General features: G+C 46.3%; 1 protein-coding gene across 1 annotated transcript in view; it reads left to right on the top strand.

The window, feature by feature from the left end:
• The first annotated feature begins 9,406 nt into the window (after window positions 1-9,406).
• Window positions 9,407-13,624, top strand: part of LOC128461470 (tenascin) — a 19,127-nt gene continuing 14,909 nt past the window's right edge. The window contains exons 1-4 of the mRNA XM_053446393.1: window positions 9,407-9,538; window positions 9,670-9,727; window positions 9,808-10,026; window positions 10,991-11,797. Of these exons, the coding sequence (XP_053302368.1) occupies window positions 9,407-9,538; window positions 9,670-9,727; window positions 9,808-10,026; window positions 10,991-11,797 (1,216 nt within the window). The remainder of the gene's footprint in view (window positions 9,539-9,669; window positions 9,728-9,807; window positions 10,027-10,990; window positions 11,798-13,624) is intronic.

The following is a 13,624-nucleotide window of genomic DNA, read 5'->3' as shown; positions in this document are numbered from 1 at the left end:
TTGTGTGTATGTGTGTGTGTGTGTTTGTGTGTGTGTGAGTTTTTTCCGATCTTGCTGAATGTTTATTTTGATACGAGTGAAACTTACAGTACAAAGTCACATGAACTGTTGTTCTACCAAACAGGCTTCAAAATAAAATACAGGATCATAAAAATGGAATAAATAGAAAACACAAAAATATAAAAGCTTAAGATCATAAATAGTTTTGAAATAAAATAAGTTCAATAACAGAATAAAGTCCTCAACCTGAACATAAAGTAAAATAATTCAGACTCTGGTGACAACAGCAACACGGGGTCACAACACGTGACTCACACGTTTCACAACACGTTACACAACACGTTACACAACTTGTTTCCTTCTCACTGTTCACGTGACACAACGAGTCGGAACCCAACTCTACTGAAACCTCAGGAGTCCCATGATGCACCTGTTCACTGTGTGTGGTCACATTCAGTTGTATAAAACTATTATTTAATGATTTGTACGAGTGTTTAGGATGAAGTGACATTAATTCAACATGTGTGTAATAAACATGTGTGTAATAAACGTGTGTAATAAACATGTGTGTAATAAACATGTGTGAAATCCACAGTTTCCAGTGTTTACTGGGGCTGTGACTGGTTGCCCCGACCACCATTCACATCCTCTGTGATGACATCATCCAGCTTCCTGGCTCTCAGAGGAATCCTCCAACTCCCACAATGCAACATTCCTCAGGCCCGCTCCCAGGTCGCCAGGCAGCTGAACTGAGACTCTGTGAGAAACGAACATGGAACACGATGAAGAAGATGAAGAAGAAGAATCCAGCTTCAGTTTGAACGTCTTTCACAGAATAAATGAAATTGTTAAATAAGTTTGGTGAAACCAGGAAGTCGATTATTTCTATTTTTAACTCAAACGTCTGATTTAACCGATAATAAATCTGTGGGTTTTGTTCAGTTACACAAAGTTCTGATTGTTTCTGACCCGTTGGATCAGAACCTCACGAGATCTTCAGTCCACACCATGTCACAAGGTTGAAATTATAAATATGAAGAAAGTTGGAGCCAAGGTCAAAATGGTTTTAGTTTATTTGACACGTGTTCAGTTGCTTTGAGTTTAGTCTGTAGCTCCAGAGAAGAGAGAGAAGAGAGAGGAGAGAGAAGAGAGAGAAGAGAGAAAAGAGAGAAAAGAGAGAAAAGAAGAGAGAGAAGAGAGAGAAGAGAGAGAAGAGAGAAAAGAAGAGAGAGAAGAGAGAAGAGCGAGAAGAGAGAGAAGAGAGAGAAGAGAGAAAAGAAGAGAGAGAGAGAAGAGAGAGAAGAGAGAAGAGCGAGAAGAGAGAGAAGAGAGAGAAGAGAGAGAAAAGAAGAGAGAGAGAGAAGAGAGAGAAGAGAGAGAAGAGAGAAAAGAAGAGAGAGAGAGAAGAGAGAGAAGAGAGAGAAGCTCAGCCTCACTGCTGAGAGAAGAGAGAAGAGAGAGAGAAGAGAGAGAAGAGAGAAAAGAAGAGAGAGAAGAGAGAGAAGAGAGAGAAGTTCAGACGACTTCAGATGAGGTGGGATGCTTTTATTTTGTGGAGACAGGAAGTGACCCGCTCAGGCTTTTCCACTGAGCTTCTATTTTCTTTCTTTCTCTTCGTCTGCTTCGCATCAGATTATCTTTAATGCTGCTGTGAGCGTGAAGTTCCACCTCAGACGGATCCTCGTCCTCGTCCTCGTCCTCGTACATCGACCTTTGACCTTTGACCTCACAAATCCAATGAGTCCATCTGTGAGACGTAGTGAACGTTTGTCCCTGAAGACGATCCTGAGACATGACAACATGAAAACAAGACGCCTCCGGCCACTAGGTGTCACCGGAGGAACGACGAGAAGAGTGAAAACTAAATAAAAAAGAAAGTTCAGAGCCGGGCTTAAAAATGTTTCTTCAGTAAAAGGTTAAAAAGTTATAAAACTTCAAAAAGAATTAAAAAAAAGTTCTTACAGACGTCACTGAACTTTGTGATGGAACCGAACTTCCTCTCGTGGATCCAAGCTCGAGGTCATCAGCCAATCAGCAGCTTCCCTGAGTCATCACCAGGACGTGGATGAGCATCAGAGACACCCTCACCCCCCCCACCTCCCTGCTGGGAACCATTAACCTGACAGCTTTGTTTCCAGGGGGGGGGGGATGCAGTCATGTGTCCCCAATAAATGTGCCCCCCCCCCCTTCAGCCAGATGTTCAGGTTTGAACTGATGACTTTTACCGCTGTGGGTAAAATATGCATCACTAATGTTACACAGGACCCTGCAGGCAACACACACATATGCACGCACACAGGCACACACTCGCACACACTCACACACACACACAAACACACACACACACACTCACACTCACACACTCTCACACACACACTCACACACACAGGCACACACACACACACACACACACACTCACACTCACACACTCTCACACACACACTCACACACATGCATGCACACTGGACGTCTCAGTGGGAAGAACATGTTGTCTCCTCCATGTTACTTCTTCATGTGACAGGAGACCAATCACAGAAGTTGAAGTTCTAAGACGAATTTAAACTCCTTCACTTCCAGTTTCTTTTTAGTGCAACTGTGACACGCCCCCTGACCTCTGACCTCTGACCTCCGTGCACAACAACAGACTGAAAGAGTAAAGGGTCCGAGACCCCGAAGATTCAGTGATTTGATGTCAGTGCATCAGCAGCAGTGAGGAGGAGGAGGAGGAGGATGAAGATGAAGATGTGTTTCCTGCTGGACCTGCATGACATCACTGTTTGTTCTGCAGCAGCTCTCAGCGTCACATCTTCAGGTTCCAGATCCCGGTGATAAAACTAAGTCACTTCACAGATGTGCCTGTGACGGCGTCCTCGGCAGTGAGCGGCCCGCTGGAGCCCCTCGCCGTCTCACACACACACATCTTTATTTCACCTTTCAGAAACCAGATCCTAAATTCTAAGATATAATTTAAACGTTGAATCAAGTGTAAAATATTCTCTAACATTATCTTTCCCTGGAGGTTCAGTGATAAACCTTATCGGCCACTAGGGGAAGAACTTAATGAATTAGTTTAAATGTGTATTAAAAATATGTGATCTGTTTTCCACTGATAGAAACATCTTAATAAATCAGCTGAACCTGAAACTAACCTTTAATTCACTTCACAGAGAACATGAGTGAAACTCTTTCATTCTCTCTGTTTTTCTGATCTTCTCTCTTCCAGAGCTCGTGTCTTCCAGAGGTTTCTGTCCTCCAGACGTTTACGAGAGGACGTGCCGGGAGAACCATCTGGTGAACGAATGAATGATTGAGGGGAGGAGGAGAAGGACAGAGAGAGAGAGGTGGAGCACATGTCGGAGATGGAGGGAAGAGAAGGACAAAGAGAGAGAGGTGGAGCACATGTCAGAGATGGAGGGAAGAGAAGGACAAAGAGAGAGAGGTGGAGCACATGTCGGAGATGGAGGGAAGAGAAGGACAAAGAGAGAGAGGTGGAGCACATGTCAGAGATGGAGGGAAGAGAAGGACAAAGAGAGAGAGGTGGAGCACATGTCGGAGATGGAGGGAAGAGAAGGACAAAGAGAGAGAGGTGGAGCACATGTCGGAGATGGAGGGAAGAGAAGGACAAAGAGAGAGAGGTGGAGCACATGTCAGAGATGGAGGGAAGAGAAGGACAAAGGTGGGCAGAAAATAGTTGTGTCTCTAATAAAAGGCGCCTCTTCACCTCCGTCTCTCTGAGGAGTGATCAGACGTTTCTTCATGTTCCTCCAGTTCTCCTCTCCGACGGGACACCAGAGACACAAGGTCTAGAACGAGGAGACAACACAACCAAAACAACACAAACATCCAACACAACCAAAACAACACAAACATCCAACACAACCAAAACAACACAAACAACACAAACATCCAACACAACACAAACAACACAAACATCCAACACAACCCAAACAACCAACACAACACAAACAACCAACACAACACAAACAACCAAAACAACACAAACAACCAAAACAACACAAATATCCAACACAACACAAACAACCAAAACAACACAAATATCCAACACAACTCAAACAACCCAAACAATCAAAACAACACAAACATCCAACACGACCAAAACAACACAATCAACCTAAACAACACAAACATCCAACACAACTCAAACATCCAACACAACCCAAACAACACAAACATCCAACACAACCAAAACAACCCAAACAACCAAAACAACACAAACATCCAAAACAACCCAAACAACACAAACATCCAACACAACCAAAACAACCCAAACAACCAAAACAACACAAACAACCAAAACAACACAAACATCCAACACAACCCAAACAACACAAACATCCAACACAACCAAAACAACCCAAACAACCAAAACAACACAAACAACCAAAACAACACAAACATCCAACACAACCCAAACAACACAAACATCCAAAACAACACAAACATCCAACACAACCCAAACAACACAAACATCCAACACAACCCAAACAACACAAACATCCAAAACAACACAAACATCCAACACAACCCAAACAACACAAACAACACAACCGGTGCACAGGTTCGATCTGTAGATCCAGTCACTGTGAGTCAGTGAGTCCGTCTCCAGATGATGTCATCACCACAAGAGGGCAGCTTTGGGATCGAGGATGTGTTGGCTTCATCACACTGGAGACAGTCGTCAGACACACACACACACACACACACACACACACGATGATGATGATGTCAGTGCACGAGTTGGTTGTGTTTATTTTGTCTTGGACGTTGAAGGTGTCACGTCTCATAAAGCTGAGCCCGGACTCGAACCGGTGGTTTTACAGTGAGACGCCCGTCAGCAGCTGGAGCAGCTGGAGGTGACATCACCGTCACGCCACCAGCACCACGACCTCTGCCGCCATTTTCACAAGTTTTCCATGAAGGTTTATTGTGTGAAGTGTAGAGTGAAGCGATTCAGCAGCTTGATCCAGATCAGATCAGGGACCTGCTGCTGGACGCTGTCTCTCGTGCTCCCCCCCCCCGACTCTGGTGAGGGCCCGACTCCTCTGAGGCCTCAGGTCCACTCACCTGATCCAGGTCCAGCTGAGGAGCTCCTGGATGAAGCTTCTGACTCCTCCTGTGTCTCATGTGGTTTCTGGTGCTGGTCGTTCAGTCTCTGCATGTTAGCATGTTGCTGTTAGCATTGAGCTCAAAGCCTTCCACGTTCCACCGGGTCAGGATCGTGAAGCAGAGAGCGGTGGCTTAGAGAACCAGAAGAAGAGCTCGTTCCACATGGAGCAGCAGAAGATCCTCCAGCTGGTTTGTGGATGAAGGTTCAGTGAGAAGGCCTCGGACACGTCTCCTCTGGTTCTTCTGCTCCTCTCTCACGACCTGCTTCCTCTCCTCAGGACGAGTTCCACGTTCTCCAGTTCAAATGACACTTTTCCACTTTGCTCATGGGCCCAGTTTGGTGACTGATGTGGTTTCTGGTGTAAACTCCGTCACAGCTGGATTCAAACTCAGGAATCGACCTCACGAGCGTCAGCAGTGAGACAGAAGCTGTTCTCATCGGGGACACATCTGATTTGATCCACAGACAGATGAAAAGGAACAGGAGACACTTTGTGTAAAGAGTTTTCACTTTGTCAGCATCTTAATAATCTGTATCCAGCAAAGTGCCGCTGAGGCTCATGGGAAAAGATCTGAAATGGATTGAAAACAAAGACACAAAATGAGTCAGAATCATCACAAAGACGCACAAAACAAGGAGCGAGTGAAACACAGTGAACCGGTGGTTTTGTCTCTTTTATTCTGCGACTCACTTTGTGAGGTTTGTGTTAATGTCCGATTGATTGATGGATGAAATTCTTTTTCAGACTAATCTTCAAACCTAACGACAGAAGCATCCTGCCCCTGAGCAAGGCAGCGTCCAGCAGCTGGATCCCTCTCAGGCCTACGTATCCCAGGATTCATTGCAGCGTCTCAAAAGAAATCATGATGAGACCAAATCTTCAACTTCAACTCATTCAAATCCTCCAAAGAGCAGAACTGCTCATCTCAGCTGGACGGCGACTGGAAGGAGGCGGGCCTGGAACCCGGGGGGGGGGGGGGGGGGGGGGGGGGGGGACAGAGACAGAGACAGATGTGTCCCTGTGTCCAGATGTGGAGCATCAGAGATCAACACCAAAGAGGCTGATTCGTGGTTCTTGTTGTTATTTCTATGGAAAGTTTCTGGTGATGATGAGTTCAGGGCGTCACAAGGAGTCAGGGCAGCAGGGATCGGATTCTGGAGGGTGGACGACCCGCTGCCCCCCCTGAGCCACAGCTCAACAAGCGGTGGCTGACAGATGCTCCACCTGTTCACACAGAGCTGATGTTTTATGTGAACAACACGGCCCCAGGACCCGGAGCGGGGCTAATGTGTGTGAACCGTGTGTGAACCTTCACGGCCCCACACAGACTCTTCATCACTGGATCAGGCCGAACGCTCAGCAGCGCCTGAAGAGGAGGAGGAGCAGACGAGTGGAACCGATCCAGGTGTTTCCCTGCGTCTCCTCTGGCTCGTTGGGTTCAACCAGAACCCAGAGGTTCTAACGGGTTCTACAGTCACAGGTTCTGTTCAAGTCTCAGAACAGAAACTTTGATTTGGTTCAAAGTGACGACCGGTGAACTGCTTCGTCTGAAACGAGGCAAATGAAAACTCAAATATTTCTCTGAGACGATGAATGATGAATCTTCCCACATGTATAGAAATGAAACAGATGCACATTAAATCATTTTGTTTTATTGAACGTTTTCTGTTCTGTTACAAATTCACATTTTTTGATTATAAACACTTTCCTTGATGGAAGTAAAATCAAATTCAAACCAACCTGCTCTCCACAGCTGGGCAGATGTTGCACCTTTAGATTTAAAGATGATAGGAATATTATTTAGTTTTAATAGTTTGAAGAAACCTCGATGAGTGTGTATTGAAACGTCCGGCCTCCTGCTGCTGGAGGTTTCAAGTGTCACGGGGCTGAAGAGGAAGATGAAGCCAGTGAAGTATGCAGAGCTCCTGTGTGGAGACGCCCGGGGGGGCAGTGACAGTTACTGCCCCCTGGAGCTCCGTCAGGATTTAACACCACCTTGTAAAGTTAATAATAAAGTTAATTGGCCTTCGACCAGCGAGTCTGAAACAGTCTGGATCTGAACCCTGCAGCGTTCACACCCACAGACACTGATCCACATGTTTCTCTCACAGTCTCTGGTGAAGGATTCAGCTGCAGCATGACCCCTCACCACTAGATGTCACTAAACTCTACACACTGAAACTTTAGGAGGAAAAACAAGTTGTTTAATTAAAGACTCAAGATGGAGGAGGAGCTTCCTGCTCGGGGTCAGTCACCGTTTGGGGTCGCGTCGTAAAGTGGGTGCTTCATAAATCTGAGTGAGCTGAACTGGTTTGAAAGATGACTCTCATCCTCGTGCTGATCCTCCCAGTTCATCTGAAATATATAAATTTCATTTTTAAAAATACACAAGGGAAAGGATTCACATCGAGTGAATTCAGACTCAAGTGAAACTCTCGGACAGAATCAAAACACAAACACACATTTTAAATTCCGTCATAGATCCTCCACCCAGCAGGGACCTGGGAGGAGAGAGAATTCTTCAACCATGAGAAAAGTTGAGTGCTCTCCTCCTCCTCCTCCTCCTCCTCCTCCTCCTCCTCCTCCTCTTTTCTTTCCTCCTCCTGCTGCTTCTGTCGTTCAGAGCTTCACGGAGCTGCAGGGAAACAGTCGTCACAGCCCTGAACAGGTAAAATCATATTTATAATATTCATAAATCCAAATTATTGTCAGAATCGTATCATCTGTATTTATTAATTCCCGGTGGTTCAGTAATAACTCGTTGCCGTAGCTCTTTATGCCTTTTCTGCTTTTTTCTTTGCAACATGAAGTTATTTTCAGAATTTTTTTTAATCATTTCAGTTAATTACCAGAAAATCACCATAATTATAAATGTCAATATGATTTGATTTGAAGATTTAATTTATTTAGTTTAACTTGTCTTTATGAAAAACAAAATTTTAAATTGTCTGTTTTGTTCAGTATTGGCACTTTTGGTTTTGAATTGTAAAGTTGATTCAGAACTTAAAGATATTTAGTTTATCGACATTTAAATAATGAATGGAACGATGCTTTTACTTTGAAGGTGAACTTTGTGTTTTATTGATAAAAACAATAGTTAAAATGTGAAGTCAGAGAAATGTCTCAGGTGATGTCATCAGGTCTCTGCAGCAAAACCCCCAAGCTCCGAACTGACGTGGTTGTGTGGCATTGTGGGTAATGTAGCCATTAGGAAGTTCAACATGTGTGTGTGGGTGGGTGTGGGTGTGGGGGCGGGGGGGGGGGGGGGGGTAAGTATCTCATCTTCTGCTCATAAATAATGACAACGACAAAATATCTGCGATACAAACGCTGCCATCTTGTGGTGATGACATCATAACCAGTCTGTGCAGAAGTGGTCGAGGAGAGGAGGCGTTGTATCGAAGTCCCGCCCACCCACACTCTCAACCAATCAGGAGTCGGTGTCAGCTGTCAATCATGACATCACTAATTAACTTGAACAAACATCAGAGATTAGAATGATCTGAAATCACAGTTTGGTCCCGTGTGCTAACGTGGAGGAGGAGGTCAATGACCTGCAGCCAGCGGGGAAGAGAGTTATGAAATCAAGTTAAATTTAACGCTAAAAATCTAAATTTAATGTTAAAATCATTGAATTGTTAAGTTACTAAATTATGAATCTGTTAATTTGGATTAAACCTTGATTAAAGGTGAAATAAACCAGAATCTAGTAAAAGCTTGTGATGAGGCTCCAGCAGCTGGAACATCTGGATCATTAGAACTGAGCGAGCTCCACACAGATGTTAACTCCAGTGCAGATGTTGAACCAGCACATGAGTGTGTGAGCGGCTTCAACAGGTGAGGAATAGATTCACATGTTTTTCAATGAGAGGGAGGAGAATTGAAATAGTTTTAAATTAAAAAAATATAAGTTTTCTTTGAAAATATGATTAAATGCAGAATTAAAAACTGAAACATTACCTAAACAATAAAATGGATAGAAAAAAATGTTGAAGTGTTTTGAAATGTTTGATCTTTATGAAAACTTCACTGAACGACGTTATTCTGTTATTCTCTCAGTTTAACTCACAAACCTGTGAGAGGAACAAACCATTCCTTCATTGTGGTTCATTGTGCGACGCGCTGCACCGACAGACACACAACCAGCCAGCGGCTCCTTCAGAAGCTTGTTGTGTGTTGAGCTGTAACTCAGATCCTGAGAGGAGGAGAATCCAGCAGCCGTCACCTGACCTGCGACTGATCTTCACCTCCCTCGTTCTCCTGCTGCGACCCCAGCAATGCTTCCCTTCGCCCCCCCCCTCCTCCTCCTCCTCCTGGCTGCTCTGGCCCCCCCGACCCCGTCTGCCTCTGAGGAGCTCCAGGTCAGAGGTCACAGGAGGCCGAGGGAAGCCAAGCAGGACACCATCAAGGTAAGAAGAGTTAAGAAGATAATGTTCATCATTAACTCAGCTTCACTTTCAGCCCCCCCCCCCCCCCTCCTTTAACGAGCAGATGAACCGTGAGTCAGATTCATGTGATGTCTCCGTCCTGGTCCTTCCAGGTGCTGGTCTCCGGCGGCTGCGTCTCTCAGGGGGACACGTCCCCCCTCGTCCCTGGAGGTAAACACCTGAACCCACTGAGTCCTTCCACTCACCTTGTGATCGTGAGGGTCGGTCTGACGTGTGTGTGCTTGTCTCAGGTCAAGAGTTGGAACTGGCCCCTGGTTCTCCTCTGGTCCTGACCCATCAGATCACACTGGTTCCGTCAGGTTCTGGATCGGGACCCGGGTCGTGTGGCTGCGAGTCGGACTTGGCTGCTCTGCGGGAGCGTCTGGAGCGTCTGGAGCGGGAGGTCTCCACCCTCCGAGACAAATGTGGAGGAGCTGACGGAGGCTGCTGCTCCTCCAAGGAGAGTCAAGGTGAAGGAAACCACTTCCTGCTGCTACTGTAGAAACACACATCATTACATCATCACGTCAAAGATTCACCATGTCCTTCAACACGATGATGTCATCAATAAAAAGATCACCTTCATAAACTGAGCTCAAAGTAAATATTGGAAATAATCCGCTGCACGAATCAATGATTGTTTAAACACGTGAATCATTTCTTCTTCATGCAACAAACACGACTTTGATTCAGAAACAACTAAACTGTCGCACATGTGTTCCTCCCGTTATCATGACAACAAACACAAACACACAACGTCTCAATCTGGAGTCAAATCACTCAAATATCTACAAAGTTAATTCAAACACTTGAGGCTTCATCTTTTGATGTTGATATAAAAACATGAACTTAAAACCATCAACACTAATAAATCTACAACATAAAAACATTAGTTTCTTCTTATGAGTTACAACTTTTACTTGTTTTACTTTGTAACTTTTCAGGATTTATAGTAAAATAAATCAGCAACATGAAGAACAGGTGTTCTCAGAGTACTGGAGTAAAAGTACTTAGTTACTCTGAAAACATGAGCTAAACCATGAGCTTTGTGTGTGTGTGTGTGTGTGTGTGTGTGTCGGTGTGTGTCGGTGTGTGAGGGTTTGTGTGGAGGGAAATCTGCATTTTGGGAGGAGATGGACTCTGAGATCACACTGGGCAGAGAGCTGAGGACACACACACACACACACACACACACACACACACACTCACACACACACACACACACACACGCACACACACACTGACACAGACACACTCATCACTGTAGTTCCTGAACATTAAACCCCCGGTTGGCTGGTGTAAGAACCACGTGAGTTAAGTTAAATGAACCAAAGTGACGAGGAAACGTTGTGTATTTGAATCCAGTAACAACAGGAAGAGACTCTGACTTCACACTCGGTTTGACCCTCCTCCCTCTGGCCTCCTCTGCTCCAGGTGCCGGTTGCTCCATCAAACCCAAAGAGGACGAGTGTCCTAACGAGTGCAGTGACCAGGGACGCTGCGTGGACGGCCGCTGCGAGTGTTTCCCTGGATTCAGCGGACCCGACTGCAGCGACTCCAACTGTCCTGGGAACTGCCAGGACCACGGGAGGTGTGTGGCCGGACAGTGTGTGTGCGACCCCGGGTTCAGGGGGCCGGACTGCTCGGGGACATCCTGTCCTGACGGCTGCAGGGGCCACGGACGCTGCGTTGACGCTGGATGTGTCTGTGACCGTGGATTCGCTGGAGCAGACTGCTCTGAGATGTCCTGCCCTGCAGACTGCCACCACAGGGGGCGCTGTGTCCACGGACAGTGTGTCTGCGATGAAGGACTCCGCGGCGCAGACTGCTCTGAACAAACTTGTCCTAACGACTGCAGTGACCGTGGAAAGTGTGTCGACGGTAAATGTGTTTGCAGCAGCGGCTTCACCGGAGACGACTGCTCTGACTCCTGCCCAGGACACTGCAGCAGCAGGGGGCGCTGTGTCCTCGCTCAGTGTGTGTGTGATGACGGGTTCACAGGCGCAGACTGCTCTGAACAAACCTGTCCTAACGACTGCAGCGGCCGCGGCAGGTGTGTCGACGGACAGTGCGTCTGCAGCGTCGGCTTCACGGGACCGGACTGCTCCGCCAAGGCGTGTCCCGGGAACTGCACCAGCAGAGGGCGCTGCATCAAGGGCAGGTGCGTGTGCAGGCGTGGCTTCACCGGGCCGGACTGCAGCCGCTGTGAGGACGGACGCACGGGACCGACATGTGACACCGGTGAGTCCGCTGCCATCGCCACTCACACTCTAATCTGTCAACTCCACTTGAAAAGGGGCGGGGTCAGGTGACCAGTCCACCTCATTGGCTGAGAGCAGCCCAGGGACAGTCACATGAACAACGAGGTAAAGGTCAACGTGTCACATGTTCTCTGTGCAGCTGCAGCCAAACGTCTCGTCCACGGTTTGAAGATCCACCTCGTCCCTGATCCGGGGAGAACCACATGGTTCTGCTCGTGTTGCTCTGCCCCCCCGAACGGTTCCATCATAAATACTACGGTTAACGATTTGTTTAGTTTGGGCAGAAGTCGGCTCCAGGAGCTTGTTAAAGACCGGTGGGCAGCAGAGGAGCCTCTGATTTATGGTTCCATGACGACACCTCACTACTTCCTCCTCTGAGTCATAACTCACTCGGCCACTCGAGGGTTTTATCACTGGAACCGGCCTCATGTCGTCACGCTGGAATCTGTGGGAACAACTTTTTCTGTCATGTTTCAATCTCAGTTATTAATCCAGCGTCACACGTTCTCAAAACAAACACTTTACATGTTTGGGTCGTGAGCCAGATGTTTAACTTCAGTGTAATTATGATAACTATTATTTAATAACCTAAATGATTCCAAGCGGACTTAATAAATGTGCCGTGAACCTTTTTAGGGATTTCTCAAACTGTCATAATTCATTGAACAGATTTGATCTGAGTTACTTCACGTCCCCTTTGAATCTGCTCAAAGTTCTTTTTCAGGATCGAGGAATTGAGCGATGAGTCATGTCCTCAGTGTCTCCGTCCTCCAGCTGTGTCCCTTGTTGTTCTGGTTGCTGTGTTCGTCTGGAGCTGCAGTGACGGAACCGTTTCATTAACTCAGCAGCCGGATCCAAACCTGCAGCTCATAACACACAGATCGCTGTGTAACGACCGAGGCTGACGCACAACAGACACCAGTGTGTGTCTGAGCAACACTCAAGTGTTTCACACACTGTAACCGACCTCTGATTGGAGCCAGGGAGGGACGTCCCCTGTCTGAGACGAGTTAGTGGACCTCAGTAACATGTCCTTCACTGGATGGATCAACACAACATGATGTCGAGACGTGTCTCAGACTCAACTGATCGTTCTTCTCCTCCATTAAGATCAAAGGTTCCTGGATCTGAAGTCAAATATCAATGTTTACTTCAATGTTTAATTGTCTCTAAAAGACGAATCTGTAGCTTTGAGTCTTCAAAGGAAAACGTAACGTCGTCGACGGCTCAGAATTCTGTTCTAACGATTTAGTCTCGAGTCTAAATCCACATTCCTTAATTAATTTGAACCTCATTAGAAGGCGTCGTTGTGTCGGCTGCTCTGAAAGTCTCCAGACACTTTGTGTCGGGTTTGAAAATGGAGCAGTGATCCCGGCAGGAAGAAGGGATGAGAGAGATGTGCTGTGAGATCAGTGTGTCCGTCTGCTGTGCTAAGGAAGTGCATGATAATAATAATTATATTCTGGAACATTATTACGTCAGCGTGTCTGTGATCCACTGAGCCGTGAAGTCTTCATCTGATTTTATGAGGAACCTCTGCGGTGAAATGAATCTGAGTTATTATCGACTTCACTGGTTCCACAGGAGCGTCGAGGCTTCATGTGCAGAACTCCTCCTTCCACCAAGTTTTGTGGAAATCTGTTTGGCATATTTTGCGTAATCCTGCTCAAAAACAATCGGACCATGAATCTGTTTACACAGTTTATTTATATTCTGGTTATATATCAGCCTCCATCAGACACAGATCCACATCCAGGATCACGTGAAGTTTGTTTCCAGTTCTTTCTTTGTGGTCCTTCGAGGCGTC

Source organism: Pleuronectes platessa, chromosome 18, assembly GCF_947347685.1.
Source record: "Pleuronectes platessa chromosome 18, fPlePla1.1, whole genome shotgun sequence".
In the NCBI taxonomy this organism is placed as follows: domain Eukaryota; kingdom Metazoa; phylum Chordata; class Actinopteri; order Pleuronectiformes; family Pleuronectidae; genus Pleuronectes; species Pleuronectes platessa.
This window is presented reverse-complemented; position numbering and strand designations above follow the sequence as displayed.